General features: G+C 39.9%; 1 protein-coding gene across 1 annotated transcript in view; it reads left to right on the top strand.

Moving 5' to 3' along the window:
* GAK (cyclin G associated kinase) overlaps positions 1 to 23,515 on the top strand; it is a 69,384-nt gene that overhangs the window by 12,584 nt on the left and 33,285 nt on the right. Inside the window, exons 7-14 of the mRNA XM_009883308.1 lie at positions 4,177 to 4,312; positions 4,912 to 5,024; positions 5,599 to 5,710; positions 8,502 to 8,625; positions 15,998 to 16,047; positions 16,144 to 16,292; positions 19,495 to 19,617; positions 21,520 to 21,653. Of these exons, the coding sequence (XP_009881610.1) occupies positions 4,177 to 4,312; positions 4,912 to 5,024; positions 5,599 to 5,710; positions 8,502 to 8,625; positions 15,998 to 16,047; positions 16,144 to 16,292; positions 19,495 to 19,617; positions 21,520 to 21,653 (941 nt within the window). The remainder of the gene's footprint in view (positions 1 to 4,176; positions 4,313 to 4,911; positions 5,025 to 5,598; positions 5,711 to 8,501; positions 8,626 to 15,997; positions 16,048 to 16,143; positions 16,293 to 19,494; positions 19,618 to 21,519; positions 21,654 to 23,515) is intronic.

Raw genomic sequence — 23,515 nt, forward strand, 5'->3', positions numbered from 1 at the left:
TAGCACAAGTCCAGGTAGATGACATCTGTTGCTCTTCCCTTGTCCACTACTTGCTGTATCTCCCTCTTAGAAGGCCACCAGATTTGTCAGGCATGACTTGCCCTTGGTGAAGCCATGTTGGCTGCTACCAATCATCTCCTCTTTTTCCATGTGCCTTAGCAGAGTTTCAGGGAGGATCTGCTCCATGATCTTGCCAGACACAGATGAGACCGACAGGCCTGTAGGTCACTGGGTCTTCCTTTTTCCCCTTTTTGAAAATAGGGGTTATGTTTCCCCTCTTCCAGTCAGGAGGAACCTCACCAGACTGCCATGACTTCTCAAATATGATGGATAGTGGCTGTGTGGATGATGTTGGCTTTGAGGAATCGCCTTACTGAAATTGGAATTGTCTTTTAGCCAAATTGAATCGCAATTGGTGCTTAAAATATTTAAAATATATCATTGGTACAATTGTCAAGTTAAAGATATAGCAGGAAATGATAAACAATCTCTAGCAATTAAAGCAAAGATCAAATCTAAGTGGTCTCTTCACTTCCTATGTGTTCAGCTGATTGCCTTTGTGCTTTTCTCCCCTGTGTGGTTGTGGCTGCTGTCTCCTGATGTGCATGGTGTCTTGGACTGCACAGGGAGTGGTTTCATTCCTCCAACTAAATTATGATCTGCCTTACTTCTTTGTAAACAGGCAATTCTGTGCCAGAGTAGGTGTTATTTCCTGTACTCCCCTGCTGTATTAATTATTGTGGACTATATGATGCTTCAGCGTTTACATTATGAGAGCTTTTTGTCAACAGACAGACTGACAAAAATGTACCTGCTATGCAATTGTACAGAATTACTATAGCCAGTTTACTTCTGGCCCTGGATTGACAGACTCAGTAAGTGGTCTGAGTAACTAAGTCTCAAAAGTTTGAGACTTAATAACATTCAGATCTTATGAAACTGTTCTTACGACAAATTGACAACTGAGGATGGTTGGAGATGGTGCATGGAGAAGACTGGAGGCAGGTGAGCAGATTTCTTAGCTAACATCTTCACTGGTTTGTTTTATTTGTGGGAGCTATAAACGTCCGTATGCTCAAGCAACTAATCTAGGGCTCAGAAGAAACTTTGAGGAGGAGTTTTCTGTTGTGCAAATATCTTCTTGTAGGTATCGAATGCTTTATTATCGAACTTCTATAGGCCAAATGGAAGATTGTTCTATTAAAATAGTATAACTCTGCCAGTGTATTTCATACATTAACTTATATGAAGACATGTATATTAACTTCTAGTTACTTAAGTAACAGATGCAATTATTCTAACTGATCCATAACACCTAGACTATTCAGAGATTAGAATTCAAAACTGACTTCTGGCTTTGGTGGTTGTTCCCTTGTCAGGTTGCACATGTTTCAAGTTTGGGCACACTGAGGAACTTGAAAGTTCCCAGGTTGTGGTAGTCCTGGTTCTGTGATTTTTGAGGCTTGAATAAAACTGTCTGAAAATAATCTTAAATTTATTTGTTATAAGAATTAAATAGCCTGATATAGGAAATGAAGGGACCATCATTTCAGGCTAATTTTCTTCAAATCTTTATCAAAACAAGCATTTCAGAGATGATATGTCCCCCTAGTGTCATTTAAATAAATGGATTAACACTGAAATACTTACCTAGCTGGTGCATTTGCATAACAGAATGTATCTGAGTTAGAAAGACAAGAGACCAAATTCTGGCCCCACAAATAAAATGAGTCTCCTTGAAGCACAGGATGAAGATATGAAATAAAACTTTTGAGCCTTTTGGTAAGAAAAATCCTGTTCTTGAATATGTTCAGTGTTGCAAGACTACTCATTTTTTTTTTTATACTGTGAAATTCATAAAATGGATTTATTGTAATGATTTTTAAAAAGGCAAGTAGGAAAATCCCTGAAACTGAGAACTTGTATGAGAGGGAAAAAACCCCACAAACCTGTTTAGTAGCGCTATTGCTGTTTCGAGCTCTCTGACATGCCAAACAAATGAATGTTTCACTAAGTATTCTGTCTTCAGAGAAATGTCAAGACTAATTATTTCTAAAGGAGTGTGAAGCTGATCTCTAAAGCACTGGGAATATATAGAGTTGTATGAGTCAGCAGTTGATGATTGGAACCTGTGATTTGCAAGCAGTATTAGGAAGCTTAATCAATTTCACGGTCTAAAATTCTGCTTTAAGTATTGTTGCCTGAATTAAAGAGGATAAGAATAAGAGGAACCAGCCAATGGGATCATGAATTAGGAAATTTGTATTTATAAACTTTTTTCATTCTGTGATAAGCTTCACACAAAGAAGGTTGGTGATGCAGAGCTCCTTTTGTCCATGGCTATGGGGACCCTCCAGCTTCTTATAGGACCATGACACTATATCTATCACAGGATATGAGATAAGCTGTAGGGGTACACGGTAAGATTTTTCTTTATCCTTTCATCAGTATTCTCATGAAAAGTTGCAACACTCCTTTACTGAATCGTGGAGGAGGAAAAGGGCAGAAGTGTGCCATGATCTGCTCATGTCCCTGCCCAAGGATGCGGCTGTCAAAGGCAGGAGAACCACCAATTGAAGCAGCCACCCTCTGTTGCCATGGGCAGCCCCTGCTTCCCTGCCTGGGAGGAGGAGCCTCACATCAAGGTTGTCCATTCCATGCCTCCCTGATGGCCAGGAGACACCCATCCTGGGCTAAAAATGCTGGCCACGACCAGCATTCTGCCCACTGATATGGTCACTACATCACTAGAACTCCGACCGGGAGGTCAGTCCCAGAGTACCCAGTCAAAAAAGGCAGACTTCCCTTTGCCCATGACTTTGGAGAGATTCTAGGTCCCTGCAAAACCACCATGGGGTAAGGATTAGTGTTATCTGTCCTGTAGACTCTTGGCAACTCTCTAGCTCAGTGGCAGAGGAGGAAGGGGACAGGAATGTGCTGTGGTCTGGTTGTTTCACTGTCCAGATGTCCAACTGTAGTACAAAGTAGGCACTCTTCATTAGTATGGGCAGCCCCTGTCTCTGTGCCCTCCCCTCCGTGCCTTGCTCACCTGGCTGCTCATCTGCCAGCCTGGGCTGGCAGTGCCAGCAGCTGCCACTGTTCTACCTGCTGTGACACCAACATGGCATTTTACTGTTCACTAGGTAAAAAACTACCTAGGTGGCTGGGCCCAAAGGGTGTTGGTGAATGCAGTTAAATCCAGTCGGTTGCCGGTCACAAGTGGTGTTCCCCAGGGTTCAGCACTGGGGCCAGTTCTGTTTAATATCTTTATCTGGATGAGTGGCTTGAGTGCACCCTCAGTAAGTTTGCAGATGACACCAAGCTGGGCAGAATTGTTGATCTGCTTGATGGTAGGAAGGCTCTGCAGAGGGATCTGGACATGCTGGGTTGGTGGGCTGAGGCCAATTGTATGAGATTCAGTACGGCCAAGTGCCAGGTCCCGTGCTTGGGCCACAACAACCCGATGCAGTGCTACAGGCTTGGGGAGGAGTGTCTGGAAAGCTGCCCAGTAGAGAAGGACCTGGGGGTGTTGGTTGACAGCCGGCTGAATAAGAGCCAGCAGTATGCCCAGTTGGCCAAGAAGACCAATGGCATCCTGGCCTGTGTCAGGAATACTTGATATTGGTGAGGCGCCACCTTGAATACTGTGTTCAATTTTGGGCCCCTGGCTACAAGAAAGACGTTGAGGTTCTGGAGCATGTCCAGAGAAGAGCAACAAAGCTGGTGAAGGGTCTAAAGCACATCTTATGAGGAGTGTCTGAGGGAACTGGGGTTGTTTAGTCTGGAGAAAAGGAGGCTGAGGGGAGACCTTATTGCTTTCTACAACTGCCTGAAAGGAGGTTGTAGTGAGGTCATTGTTGGTCTCTTCTCCCAAGTAACAAGTGATAGGACGAAAGGAAATGGCCTCAAGTTGCACCAGGGGAAGTTGGGGATGGATATTACGAAAAATTTCTTCACTGAAGGGGTTATCAAACATTGGACCAGGCTGCCCAGGGAAGTGGTAGAATTGCCATCCCTGGAGGTATTTAAAAGATCTGTAGATGTGGTGCTTAGAGATGTGGTTTAGTGGTGTTTTTGGCAGTGCTAGGTTAACAGTTGGACTTGATCTTAAGGGTTTTTTCCAATCTAAATGATTCCGTGATTCTATGAAATATTTCTGCCTTTATCTCTGTGCAGGCTCTGGGCTGTATCCTGTACTTGCTGTGCTTTAGGCAACATCCATTTGAAGATGGAGCTAAACTTCGCATAGTCAATGGGAAATATGTCATCCCACAAAATGACACCCGCTATTCTGTTTTTCATGATCTTATTCGTAAGTTTTCAGTGTTACTTAATTTGGTGTCTTATTACTGATAGTGTATTACTGATAGTTAAATGTTATTGCTTTGTAATGGAGAAAAAGGTTAACTGCAACAATTTCCTGTTTTATTAAAAATTTTAATCCATTATGAAGGAACTTGAAAATTTTAAATGAAACTTTTGGGTTTTTTTAGTGCTGTTGCCTGTCTTGCTTAGGGTCTGAATTAGTCCGTAGGAACAACTACTGTTTTGATTTGGTTTCTTTGAATTTGCCTTAGAAATTCTTATTTTCTTTAAATTTCAAATAGATTACTGGAAACTTGAATTACAGTGCTAGAAATATGTCTATAATTCCAACAGTATTAGATATAAAGTTACTGCTAAGGTTATTCATTAACTTATCCTAAAGTATATTCTCTGAATTATTCTTAACCCTAAATAGTGTTTTTTCATGGGTACCTGTTATGACAATTATATCTGGATATGGATTTAACAGTTGTTCCACTCTGTTCACATGTTTGCTTATTGCACTGGAATGTACTGAAGATTAATCTCTGCTGGGAGAAAAGCTCTGAAGAGTTTCTGTTACATTGCGTGAATCTCCTTTTTTAGGCTCTACTTTGAAGGTGAACCCAGAGGAGAGATTGTCAATCACTGAACTTGTGAATCAACTGCAGGAGATTGCAGCAGCCAGGAATGTGAATCCTAAATCCCCCATCACGGAGGTAAAGTGGTTTCATAAGGAGTGTTATTGATTAGGTCTCTCCTCTCCTCTCTTATCCAGTGAGTGTGAGTTTAGTAACAGATGTCAGAGCAAGTCCCCTGTTCCTTAGTCTTTTGAAAACATCACACTAACTTGTTTTGAAATTCAGTTGAATTGATCTGTATCACTTGTAGGATCTTTGAAAATATGCCTTTTAAAGCACAGAGCTTGCACGACATTAAAGGAAGCTAGTAGTTCTTACTGCTTGTTGAATTACTTCTCATGATCTTGAGTCATTCTTTAATATGCAAGTATTCTGTTTGACATTCTGCATTTAACTTGCACAGAAAAATCTGGTATATGAAGGCTCTGCCTACACTAACTCGAAAGGCACTTAGATGTCTTCTGTTCGATGCTTAATTTGTGCAATACTGCAAATGAATCAGTGTATCTTAACTTCCTGGCTTTCTCCTGAAGTTCGGCTTGCTTATTGTCACCAAGGAAAAGTAATTTACAAAGCACAACAAGTTAGCTAAATTGGCAAGTAAGTATTAATATAATACTAATATTAATATAGTCAGTATTAATCTCCTCAGCTCCTGGAACAAAATGGAGGCTATGGAAACAATGCTCAGCCTCGGACATCTGTGACTTCTGTTTCACAGAGCTCCAAGCCTGCAGGACAGCTGAACAATATGTACAATGCAGGTAAGTGCAGAAAAAGACATCATCTTAGTCTAAAACTGATTGCGTATCTTCTCTGCGGAAAGAAAAAATCATTTGGGGATTGTAGACATCTTGCACAAGTACTAGCTATTTTATGTTTATGTCACTGTTTCTAACCTTGTTTTATTTTTTGCAGGGTTTGGTAGTATGTTGATACACGCAAAAGAATTTCTCAAGTTCATTGCTGGGCAAGATAAAATTCTGTTTCCTCTGTAAAATAATTGAAACTAAAATGCGTTACTGACCTGTAGAGACGATAGAGTTGAAATAAGTGAAGTAAAACTTGATGAAAGTGGCAAATACGATAAGCAATAATGTTCTTAAGAATAAGAGCTGTAGCAAAAGTAGTCTTCAGGTTATGACAAATGAATAAAAATGGCTTATTTTAAACCCCAAACTTTCCAATTCAATGAGGCAATGATATTTGAAAGTGTCTTGTGTAAAGAGGAGAATTGAAAAGGAGTTTAAATTTAAAATGTTAAAAATTGTCTCAGAAGTGCTGTATTTTAACTGAAATCTTGTTCTTTGTGGCAGAAGTTACTGAAATCATTACATATCCTGAGTTTGTTCACAATATTGGATTTTGGTGTAATAAAGTAACAGTTATCTTTGCTTTCTGTTATGGTTTGAGGGACCCATAACAATTTGTTGTCATTTAGACAGTCATTCTATCACCTGATGACCCTTTCCCAACCGGTAAAGGGAATTGGGAAAAACAAGGAAACCTGGGAGCTGAAGTATAAACAGATTTAATAGAATAAGATTAGTTAATTAACATTAACAGCACTGAAGAACCAATATTGATCCCGACACCAATACAGAATATGCAAAGATTATACTCAACCAATTCTATCAGTAGGAAGCTGTGCACTCCCAGCAGCGGACAGCAAATGTCGGACACTACGAGTGCTATGGCTTCAGGAGGAAGAGGAGGCCTCGAGGGTCTGGCACCAGGGCATGAAGTTCTCAGGATGGCAGCCATCAAGGGAGAGAGAGAGCTTCGCAGCAAACTTACTAATTTGTAGTGAATGTGATGTTGATGGTATAAAATAATCCTGTTGGCCAGCTCGTGTCAAGTGCCTGGGTCTTGCTCCTCCTCATCCCTGCACCTGGCTAGCTTGAAAACACTGAGACCTTGAGACCCACATACCATAGCTGGCTGTAAAGTAAATATTTTCACAAATTCAGACACTGGAGTCTTCTAAAAGTGCAGTTTTCCCAAGTATTAGAAGATAAATTAGTCCTGTGTCACTCAAACCAGGACACTTTCCAAGAACAACTACTTAACATCAGATATGTTACAACTTAAAAAGATAACAGCCATTCTGTGGTTTTTGGTATAACTTTATCCTAAAATGGGCTTGTTGGTGTCTAATGGTTGAAGCAGTCCAATAAAAAAAGCACAAGCAGTTGTAGGGATTTTCACTATGGACCACAGTAGTTGATTAAGGCTAAGGAGTCACTGACCTGACACATATTTACTTGAGCCTGCAGAACGCCCATATGAGGAACAAATACTTCCATAAACCTCTGGGGTTGTCCTCTCCCTTCTCCTTTCTCTGTCCCCAAAAAGGCTTTTGACCCCCTGTGATAGTTTGAAGTGCATCTGATAGAGCGCACTTGTAGTCTAAAGCTACTTTTGTTACTTCCAAAAGACTCATGTCTGACAGCCTCAAACGGAAAAAGCAGCAGGCTAAACTCAGTTTATTGGCTATCCGGTCAGTACTTTCAGAAATAGCCATGGCTGATACTGCCTTGAGCCCAGCTTATCATGGGAGGATTGTGCAGGGAGGACTTCAGGATATGTTTGCACCATAGGACATCAATGGTGAGGAGAAGGAGTTGTGGTTCCACCTGAGGAAAAACAGTTGCTGGACTAGCAGTACCAAATTGCGTCAACCAAAACATGTCTCCAAAATGTCACAATTAAAAGCTGACAGACCCATTCTGTAAAAATAGATATTCTAGAGTTCATTTAGTTGAAGATACTTGCACTTAATATAGTGAAGAAAGTGAGAAGCTTGATAGGATTATTTGCATCTAATTTCTTACTAAAAGGCAATTTCTCTTATATATTACATGTGAATATGGAACATTTCATACTGTATTCAATTTTCCTTCCAGCTTGATATTTCTTGTTTCATATTACTTATGCTGAATTGCTAATGAGATAAAGAATATTAATGTTCCATCATTGCAGTAATGTTATCTGTATATCAATTTCTGTGGGAGAATCCAGCTTCCTAATAGGTTTATAATCAAAAGGCTGTCTGGCCATCTGTTTTATGCAAGGAGTACTGTTTCTTGTATACAATCACATTAATAGGGATGTTGTGCTTAACAAGTAACTTAATTATGCCAGCTGCTTTTGAAACCCTGCATTAATATGTCTCTTCTGGGGGTGCTTAAGTAGACTTGCTAATAGTAAGCGGCTGCGGCACTTTAAGAGACTGATATTAAAAGACAGTATCTTGCTGCACTGGCAATATGAAATTAATGCTTTACTTGCAGAATTTTTTAGCCTTGTTTTCTCTTAAATGCAAACAGCCAATTAAATAATGTATTATGTAGTTTGCTAGTACCTCCTGACTGCAAGAAGTACTATTTTTTGCATAGGTGATAGTTAAAGAGAACTTTAGGAGTTAAAGAGAACTTTAGAGCAGGTTGTAGCCTGTATGTGCGTTCACTTCCAGCTTTGTAGGCAGCTTGCTTTAGTATGTGGCCATTGCAGGATGTGACTTAAAGTACAATTACTTTTATTCAACTACTCTAGGCCTGACCGTTGCAGAATGTGACCAGACTTATGGAGGATTCTTTGATATTCTGAGAGGTGGAACAGAGCGATTTTTCACTAACATTAAGGATACATCTTCTAAGGTTATCCAGTCTGTGGCCAAGTGAGTAAAAAAGAAAAAAACCAAAAAAAACCCAAACTGTGCTGGTAAGAGTTCTAAGTGAAGGGTCAGGAGCTTACGCCAAAAATGATCAAATTCACCATACTTTTCCAAGCATGAGCTCTAATAGGTGGTAGCTAGCCCTTAGATTTTGTGTGATACTAATGGAAAAGTTACTTTAGCAATCATGTTCTAGAAATGAGACTACTGGGGGCAAAAATCTGTCAATAAGGACTACTTTCCCTGCTATATTTTAGATACTGAAAGCTTGGGAGAGATCAGGTGGGGGCTGGAGCAGGGTGGAGAGGTGTGGAATAGGATTGTCATAGTTCAGAACAAATGAGTTGAATTAACAGATAGGGCCTCCATGAATAAGACAGGAGGAAAAAATTTCTGGTACCTCTACATGATCAATATTTATCAATATATGATTCATAAACTGTTAACTCATAATAAAACTTTATGCAGTGTAAAAGTTTTTTCTGAATTCTAGAAAGAGCAGGTAAGTCATTACTGAATACCATGAGTAAACTAGACCCTCCTAAGGAATACTGAACCTTGTCCCTCACTGTAGGGTTTGTGGCCCTTTAATTGGGATACTGCACTGTGGCTTGTGAAGTCTATTGCTTGCAACATGTTTTTCTGTCACTGAGTGTAATTTGTGTGTGGTGCTGCTCTGAAATGTTTGTATTGATCAGATAGGTTAGATCTGTAGGTCTTGTACCTCTGTAGCCACTTCAACTGCATTTTTAGCTGCTTGCTCTTACACTTAGTTTGTTTAAACTTCCTATGTGTGGCTTAGAAAGGCCAGGTCTTTTTTTTTTTAAAGGTCGCAAAAGCTATGCAACTCTGTTTTGTCCTTAAGCTTTCTACAGAAGCAATTGGCACAGTAGCATCAAACTTTTCACCCTGGGGAAACCGTACTGACTCAAGAGAAGACAGGGAGGTATACAAGGGAAATGAACTGTTGCACAATGAAATGTTAGCAGCTTAGCAGAACTGTAGGAATTCTATGTATGAAGTAATATGATGAGCTACAACTTTTAAGCAACTGCTGTCCATTTCATTTCTTTGGCATGTGCTGTCTTGCAGGCCTCTCTTTTTTTGTCTCCTTGTGCCTGCTACTTCCTGTGGAACTGATCTTCCTCTCCCCTCCTCTTCAGTCCTACTTCTGTTCTTTGTGGTATCTTGTTAAACGAAATTTACTGTGTGGTAAAAACATGGAAATATTCTGCAAATTCCTTGCCTTTGACAGCTCTACTATTTATAAACTCGAAGGTACTTAATTCCCTGTTTAAATTCTACCAGTTTTGCTTAGATTTAAGTCTCACAGTGGAGAAATTTCTTTTCTTCCTTTGTGACAGATAATACTTAAATTCTTCTCTGCCTTTGACAAAGTTGCAAACCCTACTTTCCCATGCCTGTGTCCTGCATTAGATCTTACTCTGATACTATATTTTGATTTGTACACTACATGCATCTGAAGCATCTGAGGTACACTTGCGCTTCACTCTCTTGTGCTCTTGTCTTCACACGACTTTCTGGATTGTCATGCCTCCATCAGTCAGTTATGCTTGAAGAAATTTTCCTCTTCCTGCTCTTGTAAACGGTTTCTTCCTTAAAGCCCATTGGAAGAGTAATTACTCTTTTGAATTTCTCCTTGTGCCATTTTCCCCTTTTCTAGTGGTGGATTAGGACTGTCTAAAATTGACTTTTTAATATGGAATGGCTTATGCTGTGCCTGTACCTTATTTTTATTTCTCTTACCTAACAGGTGTTTTGGCTTTTTGTTTTGTGTGATTTCCTTTGGTTCCATAATAAGTAAGGAATAAAACAGTAACTGTACATTCAGCTGCATCTGCAGAGCTCAACTGACAGCTTCTGAAGTATAGGACAGTGAGTACTTACTGTCTGAAAAGAGGCTGTTCAGTTCACATGCTTTTTTCTACAATTATTTGTTTAGATTATGGTGACTGCCCAAAATAAGACTTGCACCTATCTTAATCTTAGAGTTACTATGCTACTTCTGATTTGCTAAATTGCTAGTTAGTGTTCTACGGCTGAACTGTACTCTTGGCACTTTAGTTAGAATGCCTTTTTTGACAAAAATGGGAAAGTATGATTGAGATGGAACTTGGGCCTCTTGAGTCCAGCACAGAGCCTTGTGGCAGGATCATTTATGCCTTAAATTTGCATGGAACATAAGGAACTACTGTGGAATCCTCTAAACTGTTTCAAATCTTATCTGGCATGACTATTTACTTTGTGGTAGTATTTGAGCCTCTATCAGGAATGTAAGTGCTGTTGGAGACATTTTAGTGCATGTCTTGAGGATCTTCTTAAATGCTAGTCAGAAAAGCTTATTACTTTTCCGTCTTGTTTGTATTAGTTACAAAAAGTCACGTACGGATATTTACTAGAATTGAGTAGCTTGTGAATATAATTGTTTGACCTGGTTTTGGTTTGTAGCTCTTAATGGGTGGGAGTATTGTAATATCCAAATCGGATCAACGAGCTACAGGCCTTTTCCAGCTAATGGCAGTGATACAGCACTTCTATAGGCTGTGATGAATTGATAGAGGATTGTCAGACAGTTTATGTTAAGTCCAAAGACTTTTGCTTATATTCTGCTCTAACATAAACAAATCTTGGTTTTGTGGAGGACTCTGTCTTAACACAAGAAACCAAAGAGGCAGTTGTATGATCCAAGTGCATTTGGTTATTGGGTTTGGGGAGTGAAAGAAAAGGAGGGAATGCACCAAGTACCTAATTATGCTAGTGAGAATCAGTTACTTCAGTACTTATTTTCCAGATAATATTTAACCAATACTGAAAGAGAAACTCTTTCCATCTATAATTTGCCAATATTCTTTATTGGCCTTTAGTTCTTTCATTCCTTGATAACTCTGTCGTGTGTATTTTGAATCTTAACTGTATGTAACAGTTCACCAAAATTGCAAAGCATGAATTAATGTCAGCAATATTTAATGTTATGCAGGACCTAAGGTAGTCTCAGGTTCTTTAGCATTTAACATTCACTATTCTGCTGAGAGTCCCACCACTGGGTTTGTGGATTCTTAAACTATTCTTTAACCAAGCTGAAGTGCTAATTCTTTAGTTGCATCCACTAGAGGACATATCTGTTTCTGTTGTGGTCATTCTCTGCCTTTGCAAACTTCTTGTGGCTACAGGTGATACCATCAGGGATGTGGGAATAGCTCTTCTACTGTTGCATACTTGACTGCCTTTCCTAAACTCTTCAACCAATATTAAAAGAAGACATTCTGGACAAACTAAAATGTTTCTGCCTTGTCATTCATTTTTCTCACCAGTGTCCTGGTTTGAGGTAAAGCAGACCTAGTTTTCTCTTCAGTAATTTTACTTTTCAGTTAAGCCTCTTCTAACACTCTGAAATCAGTGGCATATTCTTCAGACAGTGTCTACTTCCAGAGTGATAAGGCCTGATGTTTATAGTTAGTGGTGTGCAGAGAGGCTCCTGCTTATACTTACTGCTGTAACAACCATGGTCAGCTAACTTTGTTGTGTGCCACATTGGAAGGTCAGAGGTGGAAAAGTGTAGTGGGGGTTGCACTTCTGGGGAGGAGTGGACAGGACAGATGACCCAAAACTGACCAACAGGGTATTCTGTCCCATCTGCATCATGCTCAGTATAAAAGGGTCAGCCTCCTTCTGCAGTGGCTGGCATCTGAGGAGGACTCTCTCCATCTGCCTTTGATCCTGATCAATGCATTCCTGAATCCAGCTCCAGAATCCAGTTCCTGTCCCTCAGTGACACCAGTCTGGGACTTTCCCAGTGCCTGCTGGTGACGTGATCATCATCCTGGGAGCTCAATACTGTTTTCGTATATATAGGTTGTATGTATTTCATCATTTTCTTATCAATATATTTTCTTTTTATTGTTTTATCATTAGTATTTCATTAAAAGTATCTTAGTTTCTTTTTCAAAGCATAAGTTCTCTCTTCCTCTCATTCTCTCTTCTCTTGTCTGAAGGGAGAGAGGTTAAAGAGACCATCGTTTGTTTCGTGGCCAGCCCAAACCACAACAGATTTATTGGCACCCAACATGGGGCATGACTGAGGCTCTGACAGATTGCGCAACTAGTTTGAATTCTGGCTTGCTCAGTTGAGAGGGCATTAGATTGTTCCTTTGACAGTCTTGAGGGACTGGGAATTAAAAAAGATAGCTCACATCATGTTGTTCTTGAGTGGAATCGTGTATCATGCCTTTATAGGGGTTTGTTTAAAGTTAGTTGATGCAATGCTGCTTAAGTTAAGAGTTCCTCATGTTGGAGTCTGTCATCTCATTAGGTAGGCTCTCTCCTTCCTGCTTAGCATTGATTTTCTGAATTGTGGTGTTACCTCCTTTATGTGCAGATAGACTTCTTTCTCAGTGAATCCAAACTGCAGTGGAAGAATTAGTGTTTTGTCATTGCTACAAAAAAGTTATTTTTCTTCTCTCCCATAGCTGCCTTTATCTTAATTCAAATTTCAGTTCCTTGTTTATTGTAATAAGTGCTAAAGTCTGAAAACTAAAACATGTCACAGACTACTAGGAACAGGAGAGTGAATGAGGGCCATCTTGATTGACCCCAGGCCACCTCACTTGCAGGTGTTGCAGTCTCTGTTGCAGATTCAGGTCAGGCAGCAACAGTTTGTAGCTACATGAGAGAAAACACGGAGCAACAGAGGTTCAGCGCTCTGTTGATACAAACTGACCTAAAAGAAAGTACTAGGGTGTGTACACACTTAAAGCAGATACGCAGTGCTCTGTGGAGGGGCCTGATACGGCAGAGCAGCATCTGCACAGGAAGGAACTTTGTTTCAGCAAATGTACCTGTGTGTGCCTGATAACTCAGGCCTCAACATACCTCTGTTCAGCTCGTCCATCTCTTGCTTGAGATGCTGTTGTGCCCCTGACCAGCTTTGATGCTTATTGAGGTCTGAAGGTTTTTCAGTTGTAACAGACAGTTGTAACATACATACTTTTTCCTGCAAAACAGCAAGCTTGATTTGGCTGTGCTCTGTTGTTAGCATACCAAGCTGCACTTTTTCAGCAATGTGTATATGGTGAGATCCGTGCTTCTAATAACGTTGCATTTTAATTTAGACAAATGGAAAAAGCAAAGCTGTATTGAGTGGTGTTCCCAGTAAGAAGTCAATATCTGAAAGTGTTCCCAAACAAATGGGTGTGAGGACTGTTGTTTTTGGTTTTTTTTTCTCTTAATAGTTCTCTGCTTGTTTCAAGTTGCTGCTTAACCTCAGTGTTACAGCATTGAAGAGATAATGGTTCTTTGTTCTCAGGCTATTGTATTAGGTGATTCTTTATCTTGATATTAAAAGAAGTTTATATCATTAGAATGATCTACATGTTTTCTTGCTTGAAGCTGGTGGGTGTAAGCAACACAATGTTTGGCACTTAGAAAGGACTATGCTCATCATTAATTTTAGTTAGAAGTCATGATTAGCTCTGAATGTAAATTTCTGCCTTAATTTGGCTGCATGATTTAGCTGCATGGCTGCTTGAGCGACATGATGAAGTTATGTCCTTCTAAAGGTGCAGATAATTTTGAAATAGTGTTTACTTGGCCATTTTGTCTACCTCCATATGCAAGATTTTTCAGTTTAATTTTTAGTACTTTGTCTAGTGAGACCCTGAAACTTCCTTAGTGAGACTCTTGAACTTCCTTGTGGTCTTTTCAGTTTCTCTTGAAACCTTGGGTCATCATTGTTAGGACATTGATAAATAGAATCATAGAATGGTTTAGGTTGGAAGGGACCTTGAAGATCATCGAGATCCAGCCTCCCACTAGATCAGGTTGCTCAAAGGCCCATCCAGCCTGGCCTTAAACATCTCCAGGGACGGAGCTTCCACAACTCTCTGGGTAACCTGTTCCAGTGCCTTACCACCCTCAGACTGAAAAATGTCTTCCTAATATCTAAGCTAAATCTACCCTCTTCCAGTTTAAAGCCATTCCCCCTTGCCCCTGTCACTACGTGCCCTTGCAAAAAGTCCCTCTCCAGCTTTCCTGTAGGCCCCCTTTAGGTACTGGAAGGCCACAATAAGGTCTCCTTGAAGCCTTCTCTTCTCCAGGCTGAACAACCCCAACTCTCATCCTGTCCTGATAGGAAGGGTGTTCCAGCCCTCTGATCATCTTTGTTAGCCCTCCTCTGGACCCGTTCCAACAGGTCCAAATAATGCAAGGACATTTCCTTGCTTTCAGATCAATTGCTCTTGTAAATTGAATAATCTTGTAATCAATCCCTCCAGCCTCCTTCATGCTTACTAGCAAGCAGTAAGGAATCAAAGCATAATGTTCTCTTTGGATGTTTCAAAATTTGAGTGCAGTATCCTGGATGTGCTCTTTCAAGCAGTGTCTTGAAACTTTGTAGTGACATAAGTTTTGCTTTGATAGTGCCTCTGCATTCTTTAAACATGGATCATAATCTTGTGATGACATTTTGATGTTCTGGAGATAATGTGCTACTGACTTAAATTAGGGATGTCCAAACCAAATTCTGTAGGTAAGGTTTGTTGTTATTTTGCCAATCAGGAGTGCAGACCTGTGTGACTATACTTGGCCTGCACTGAGGCTCTCGGTATTTTTCTCAAGCTTTTTCATCCTGTGACATAGCAGATACCCTGGAAAAAAAAAAAAAAATAACAGTGATCTTAAACTAGTAAATTACTGGCATAATATGGGTGATTAGGTGGAGAAGAAAGGAATGTACCTAAATACCAAAAAAAAACATTACTGGGAGATTATTTTTGAAAAAGGATGCTCTTTAAAACACTGCACAACTATATGAGAAAGAGATGAGTAATGAGCATTATGCCTTGCTCACTATGGGAGTTCTGGAATTGAATTTTTGGAGGAATGATTTAAACAAGGATTCCTTCATAAGGAATGCAGAAATTGGGCAGCATGGCCATCTGGGCCAGGTAATAACATGCCAGAGTTACATCATTTAAAATGTAATGTTTCAACAAATGGTCTTTGTTTTAAGCATTATGGTGTCCTCCACTAAAGATGTTAACGCATCCTTATTAGGCTTTCAAACCCATACCTACAATTAATGTTTGTCAGTAAGAGCAGGGGCTAGAGGAATGAGTTAAACATTGAAGGCATCTTTACAAAATCCCTAGAAATGCTTCTGTTGCAACTGATCACTGTTCAAATAAAATGTTTATTCTGAAAATTCTATACTGAAAACTTTGAAGTGTGAGATAACAAGCCACAGATGGAAGAAATGAAACATTCATGGTGGTGGTTATAGCCTGAGACACCTGGGTTTTAGACTTATGGCTTGAATGGGTTTATTTCGCAGTATTAACTCCAATGTGTTCTGTTTCAGTTATGCAAAAGGAGACTTGGATATATCATACATCACTTCCAGAATTGCTGGTATGATAGTTACGTCTGTCTTAAGAATAACTTCTAATTGTTCTTATATATGGAAAAAGTGAATATTTCACCTGGTGTTTGTTGTTCTGTCTTCAGTGATGTCCTTTCCAGCTGAAGGTGTAGAATCTGCCATCAAAAATAACATAGAAGATGTGCGGTTATGTCTGGATTCTAAACATCCTGGCCACTATGCTGTGTACAATCTCTCTCCAAGAACATACAGGCCTTCAAGATTCCATAATAGGGTGTGTATAGTTTTTGTGTATTTCTGTAAAAGGTCTTTCAACACGTCTTCATTATACCTTCAGCTTTTTATTGTGAGATATGTTAAAGTACACTGCATAATCAAAAAGATGAAAAAAGAGTAAGTATAATCACAAGATCAAAGAGTAACCTATATTCTGTTTGTCTTGGTTTAAGTCCAAACTTAACTGATTAAAGACTAATCTTTAATCTTACTGACTAAAGTCTGCATTTTCTACACCAGTGATATCTTTGAAACCATGTACAGGTACCTTACGTGTTTCAGATTTAAATGGAGAATACTTACCATAATTAAAACTGACTAAAATATCATCTCTTGTACATTTGGAGGTTTTCCTTTATCAAAGGTAGTACAGCTTTGGCAACTGATTTGCACAACCTGTTTACTGGACTTTCTCCTTGTCCCACTACATACCATTTGACTCCCCTGTGGCTCAGCCCTAGCTGACTGCTTGTTGCTACTGCTTCAAATATTGGTATAGCTTAGCTGAGCCTGTTAGCCTTTCTACCTGTTTCTCTGATAGTAAAATGAAGACATTTGGCTAGTTCAGTAACAAGGCAGTGAGGACAGCTTCTTATGTGCTGAGATACTGGACTTCAGTGTCACCTCCTAAATTCACCTCAGCTCTCTTGTAAGTAGCTCAACAGTGGAGACTGTTACTGGGTTGTGAGTTGTCTAGCACTAGCCACATTAGACCTCACTTCAGTCTGTAGTGATCATGATCACTTCCCCACAAAACTGACTGCCCGTGGGTAAGTCTAGAAGCGTTATTTGTTACAGGAAACCCCCTTTGGGCTTATTCTGCTGAGCCATCCTTAGCATTACTTCAGTTATCCAGGTTCACTTAAAATGTCAGGATGAGGTATGTCTAATGTATTCTGTCTAGTGCCTGTCACTTCCTTCCTTTTGGTTCCTTGTAAGCTTTTAGACAGCAGAAAGTATTGTCACACCTGAAAAAAATGATTACTGCCTGGTGGAGGCAATCAATTTCTTTATCTACATATGGTTCAGCATGAGGTTCAGGCAGAGGCTGTTCAACATGGAAGGCAAAGCTTAATCATGCTGGAAACCTCCTGCATGATTATTTGCAGCAGGTACTTCAAAGCAAAATCTTCAGCAACGCTTTGTAGCACAAGATTGCTGAAAAGCCCACTGAGGCTGACATAGTGAACTGATTTATCCCTCACACTACAAAGCTGTCAATCTGTTTAGGGAATGATAAATTCTGTGACTGGCAAATTATTTACCCTGGGGCTGTTTTTTTGATTATGCAAGTCTGAGGTGCCTATACACTGATGCTCCTGATGTATTGGTACTGTGAATAGTAATATGAACACAGCTAAATCTACCAGTGATCTGGAACTCTTCTGGTCTACATCTGTGTTTTTTACATTCATGTTGTCTTAGAATCTTTGTTTTCCCAGGAAGTAATAGTAGATCATACCTCGTCAAAAAATTGTAGGTTCGTCCCCACTTTATTGACTGGGAGTATTTAGGAAGTTTCTACAAAACATTGTTGTCTTAAAAACAACAAAAAAGGCAGCTATTTTGCTTGGAAAACAAACTCTTTAAATATATTGGGGAAAATTTCCTTGTCTATCTCTGAAATCCAGTTGCACAATGAGCAATACTAACTGACTTCATTATTCAGTGCTGGGTGAGAGCTAAGGAAGCTTAGTGTTTCTTTCGTGCCTGCAGAAGATGATTGTGGCAAGCCTTAAACCTGACCAGAGGAAAACAGCTTCTGAAATTCTCAATTCTGACACTTTGCTCAGTAGGTATTTATGAAATTATTATTATGAAATCGCTTTCTTTCAGTATGCTATCTATAGGGAACTTTTACAACTTTCTTTAACCTTGGTTAGAGTTAATGGTAGTTTTGAAGTCTTCTCTACTGGTTTTGAGTCCTGCTTGGAATAGGTTGCTCAAAGGTTGGGCACTCGATCGTTCTACTAATGATCAGAACATTTTGAGCTTAAAACATAGGCAAGCGAAAAGAAGGTAATGTTATAGGGTATACCTCTTGTAAAAAAAACTACTGTTTGAGCAGAAAGTAAACGGTAAATCAGAAAAATGTCAGTTCTTGCTTTTTTGAATACACCTGCTTTCTACACTGTTTTGTCGTTTGTACCTGTAATGCTGCAGTATAATTCTTTCACTGCTGTTGTAATATTTGAGATGTACTGAAGCCCACATTGAACCCCATGGTGAACAGGAATATAAAGGGCTCCTTGCCTTAGCTTTTTTTCGTTCAGTGGTGACTTTGCATAAGCTTTCACTAACAAAAGAACATTAAATTTAAATCTCTGTCAAAGTGGCACTTTCTGAAACTGCTCTCTTTTTTTTTAAAAATTAAAATACTAGAATACAGTGAAAAGTTGTAGGAGAATTTGTATGTGAAACTGTTTCTTTCAGACATTGTTTTTGTGCCAAGCTTAGGAAGAATCTCTGAGAATTTTTTGTGATACTCATTCAGTTCAGGTAATTAATCTCAGAGTAACCCTTGAACTCTTACGTGGGTAAGAAAACATGTTGCTGATAGCAAAGCCTAGTCTTCTAAATTCAGCACGTGTGGTCCTGGCTAAAAAGAAATAGAAAAAGCTTGCTTTGTAAGTTGTTTCCTTGGTCTACTCATAAGGTGTTGCAAGTGCTCAAGGATCAGTTTTCACATACTACATTCTTACTGGACAGCTGATTTTAAGAATATAGACTCTCAGGAGTGAAGCTGATTATTTGGTAGTGTTTTGTAGCACTAATTGCAGAAAGAATATTGCTTTTATGTTGATGGTTGTTGAATAAAGAACAAATGTAAAAGCAAACCAAGTCTTTCTGTTGGTTCATTTTCCTTAAGAATATGTGCACAAATCAAGTTGAAAGCTTTTTTATTTTATTCCTTGCTCTGAGAAAATTTCAGATGGTACTAATAGTACTATCAGTACTTCAGATAGTTCTGAGTTGTTGATACTTCTAGTGCAGCAGACTATAGACAGCAGAGTTTTATTGTGCTTCATCCTATAAAGTGGTGCTTATGCTGTAAGACTACTTTTCTTGAGCATCTTGCTTAATTTCTACCTGAAGGTACTATTGAAGTGTAAAATTGCCTCTTACATATGGTTTGTGCTATGCAAGTGTATGTGGCTATGTAATCTCGTTTCTCATCTCTGCTGTCTCTCTTGTTCCAGGTTTCTGAATGTGGCTGGCCAGCAAGACGAGCACCAAATCTTCAGAACCTTTATAGCATATGCAAGAACATGCATTTATGGCTGAAACAAGACCAGAAAAACGTTTGCATTGTGCACTGCCTTGTAAGAAACTGGTTGAAATGCTAAGTGCTTTGCTTTATCCAGGTTTTAATTGTGAATAAGGATGCTACTATCCACTGAGTTTGTGAATGTTGCTGGCTTTTTCTGCTGTGAGGCCTGGGGGCCATTCCATCCTGCTATCTCTTTAGGAAAGTTATTTGCATACATTTTCTTCTTAGGCAAATTAGTAGGGTAATGTAGCCCTTGCTCACTTGCGTGTAGCATGGAAGGCAGTATATAGGAGGGATTAAAGCAAAGTAGCATTTGGGAGAAAGAATCTGCTCTACTATTTTAGTGTTTGCTCTCTTTTTTCGTTCTTGTTTTTGGAGTGACAGCTGGATGTACACTGCATTTCCCGCTACTGTCCATTTAGAATGTAATCTCTATCAGCAGAATTGCAGAAATTGATTATGAGACCTTCAGTGGAACTTGCTTTTGCTGGCAGCAGATTGCTGTGTAACTGCCGCTGTTCTCATTCACCTTGATATAGCCCAAAAAAGCAAGAAAACTCTCAATAAAGAGCCACCTCATGTCAAACATGGGGGAGGAAATGAATTTAAAGAATAATTACTGTGCTCAAGCTTTGAAAACATGAGGTTAGTGTTATGTTTGTGTAAGAGAATTGCATATGAAATTTTGACATTCTTATTTTCCTGTGCAGTAACGAGAGAAACGTGACAGTAGTTACAATGCATATGATGCTGCTGGAAAGCATTCAAAACCAGTCCTTTGATATGCTATAGTAGTCTATATGGAATGTTACTCAGAGTCTAAAAGATGACTTGTTAATCTGCCTTTATGCCGCAGTTGTGGCATGCTGTGACTTACTTGCTCACCTCTTTGTACAATTTTTCTCCCCTCAGTATGGTGCTTTAATTTGGAAGTGGCTTTGTAATGCAAATGTACATAAGTCACTGTTTGTTACGCTGAACAATGTTTTTTCATTCTTCCTTTTTTATTCATTAATATTTTGTCCTAAGTGCAGGCATCTCAGGGTAGGGACCATGATTTTGTTCCGTCTGTGTGAAATTTAACCAAAAGGCAGAATCCAGCCCATAGAATCATAGACTAGTTTAGTGACTTCTGGAAATCATTTGGCTTGTTAGTTACATCAGCAGTAATAATACTGATTTGCTGAACTGATCCTTAAAGATCTGGCTCTTATGATAGTCACAGACCTTCTTTTTATTGGTCTAAGTAATAGTTAGAATAGACGTGTAGCTTTGAAGGAAATGCCTGTTAAAACAAGTTGAGGAAAAACACTTCCTTCTTCCCCATTTCCACTCTCATACGCCAAATTGCTATAAAAAAATCTGTCCCATGTTGTTAGCAAAAAAAACTTGAGAGGTCGTGTTCTGTCAACTATTACGTCTTCTGAATCTTCGATCTTTTATAAAGTAGGGATGAATCTGTGATGTGTAGCCGTGGTCCATGTGGAAAGAGGTTCAGTGTTTTAATTTTCTTATCTTAGTTTCGTGGCAAGCTGTTCATCTCAGAAGACTAAAGAGTTTAGTGTGGCTTATTTCTTCTGAATCTTAAGACGTCTCTTGTAGAAGTCCATGGTTATCAGCCAAAAATAGCACTGAACTGGGGTTTAAGGTAGCAGCCAGGAAACAAACTTAAAAATGAGTATTAGTGACAACAAGGTAGTAAACATCAAGTGAAAATTTCACACTGTCTTAAGGTAAAGAGATTGTTCGTATTTGAGGCGACAGATATGTAGTTTCTTTTGTATTGTGTGAAAATCAAATGAAAACATCTCATTTAGATACAAACTTCAAATCTAATGATTGCACTAGATCTTGGATTTCATTACATCAAATAAGGAGATAGCATGTTCTTCAGTAACTTCTGTAATGCTTTTTCCACTAGGTTTAATAACAAAGTTAACTTTTTTTTTTGTAGGATGGAAGAGCAGCATCTGCTGTTGTAGTTTGTTCTTTTCTGTGTTTCTGTCGTCTTTTCACTACTGCTGAAGCTGCAGTTTATATGTTCAGTATGAAACGCTGTCCTCCTGGCATTTGGCCTTCTCATAAAAGGTACAGTATCTGTCTGTAGCGTACCGCTGAAGCAAGTAGTTATGCAATTGTGAATATGCTACTGTTTTTACAGGATGCTTTTAGGACAAAAAGTTATTTCAATAGTGTTTGTGTTTGAACAGCAGAATACTTGGAAAAATTGGTGTACCATGAGCAGAGAAAGTAGTTCTGAATTTTGTGAGCCTTTAAGTTACTCATGATGTTCTTACCAGAAGTGAGTGAAGTGTATGTTCTGTAGTGAAGAAATGTTAGGAATGAAATCAAGGGTATGCAGTGCTTTTGAATACTCTCTTAAGTATAAAATCCTCTTCCACATGTTTAAGACTTATTCCATGTTTACTAGTTCATTATAATAGCTTTTATTTTTTTACTATATTAGAATATACTTTTACTTTTGGCAATCCCAAGCACAAATACAGGCTGGGCAGAGAATGGATTAAGAGCAGCCCTGAGGAGAAGGACCTGGGGGTGTTGGTGGATGAGAAGCTCCACATGAACCAGCAATGTGTGCTTGCAGCCCAGAAGGCCAACCGTATCCTGGGCTGCATCAAAAGAAGTGTGGCCAGCAGGGCGAGGGAGGTGATTCTACCCCTCTGCTCTTCTGAGACCCCACCTGGAGTACTGCATCCATCTCTGGAGTCCTCAGCCCAAGAAGGACATGGACCTGTTGGAGCGAGTCTAGAGGGCCACAGAGATGATCAGAGGGCTGGAGCACCTGTCCTACGAGGACAGGCTGAGAGCGTTGGGGTTGTTCAGCCTGGAGAAGGCTCCGGGGAGACCTCATTGTGGCCTTCCAGTACCTAAAGGGGGCCTACAGGAAAGCTGGAGAGGGACCTTGTCTTGGTTGCCCCCAGCCGGGAACAAAGAACCATGCGGCCGCTCGCGCAACTCCCACAGCCGTGGGCAGAATCAGAAGGAATAAGACAGAAACTCGTGGGTTGAGATAAAAAAAAAAACAGTAGAACAGCAAAAGCAAGAGAAAACAACAACAATAACACCGGTAAAGGAATATATGAACACGATTACAGTACCATCGCTCCCCGACCGGACCCAGACCGCCTCAGCCCCCTCCAAGCTGCGACTTCTTGCCACCTTCCCCTCCTGCCGCCTCCCCTGGCTAGTTCCCCCCCTAGACCTGGGCATGGGTCACATGGCATGGAATATCTGTATCCCCTGCTGGCTCGGTTGGGAGATTAATCCCGTCCCTGCTGGAACCAGGACATTATCCACCCTTTATTCCATACCATCTACACGCTGCCCAGATCTTACAATTCCCAATGAATTACCACCACTTTCCCCTGTCTATATATATATATGTACATACATACACATACAGATTTAATTCCCATAGTCTATGCACCATCCCTCTAAAATATCCATTACTGTGGGCTCTATCTGTAAGAACAGTCTCTCAGGGCGTGTGAGATGGTGTGTGGTGCTGGACTGGTGCGTGCTGTATTCGGAGCTCTTGGCTGGTATACTTGGTGCAGCCCACACCCGTGGTCCGCAGGTTGAAGATGTCAATCTCAAGGAAGTTGCTGGGCACCAGCTGCTGAGGTCAGTCCTTGTTGCATCATCACTGCACTTTATTCAGTCTCATCAAAGTCCATCTGTTGTTGGTTTGGGTGATTCTTACTGGAGTACCATTAATAGCAATCATAGTAATGATGACATGCAGTGGCAGGGTTATTTAGCACTTAAAAATTATAAAATTTATTCATTGACTATTCTCACCCAAAATCAGATCCCCATGAGGTATGCATTGGACATCCCCATCTTCTCGCATCACCCACCAAGTGCACCCAGGTCCTTGTGCAAAAGCAATCCCATGGACGGGTTTGCCTTTGCCTGAGGCAGGGCTA

The sequence above is a fragment of the Charadrius vociferus genome, unplaced genomic scaffold, assembly GCF_000708025.1.
Source record: "Charadrius vociferus isolate BGI_N301 unplaced genomic scaffold, ASM70802v2 scaffold343, whole genome shotgun sequence".
NCBI lineage: Eukaryota > Metazoa > Chordata > Aves > Charadriiformes > Charadriidae > Charadrius > Charadrius vociferus.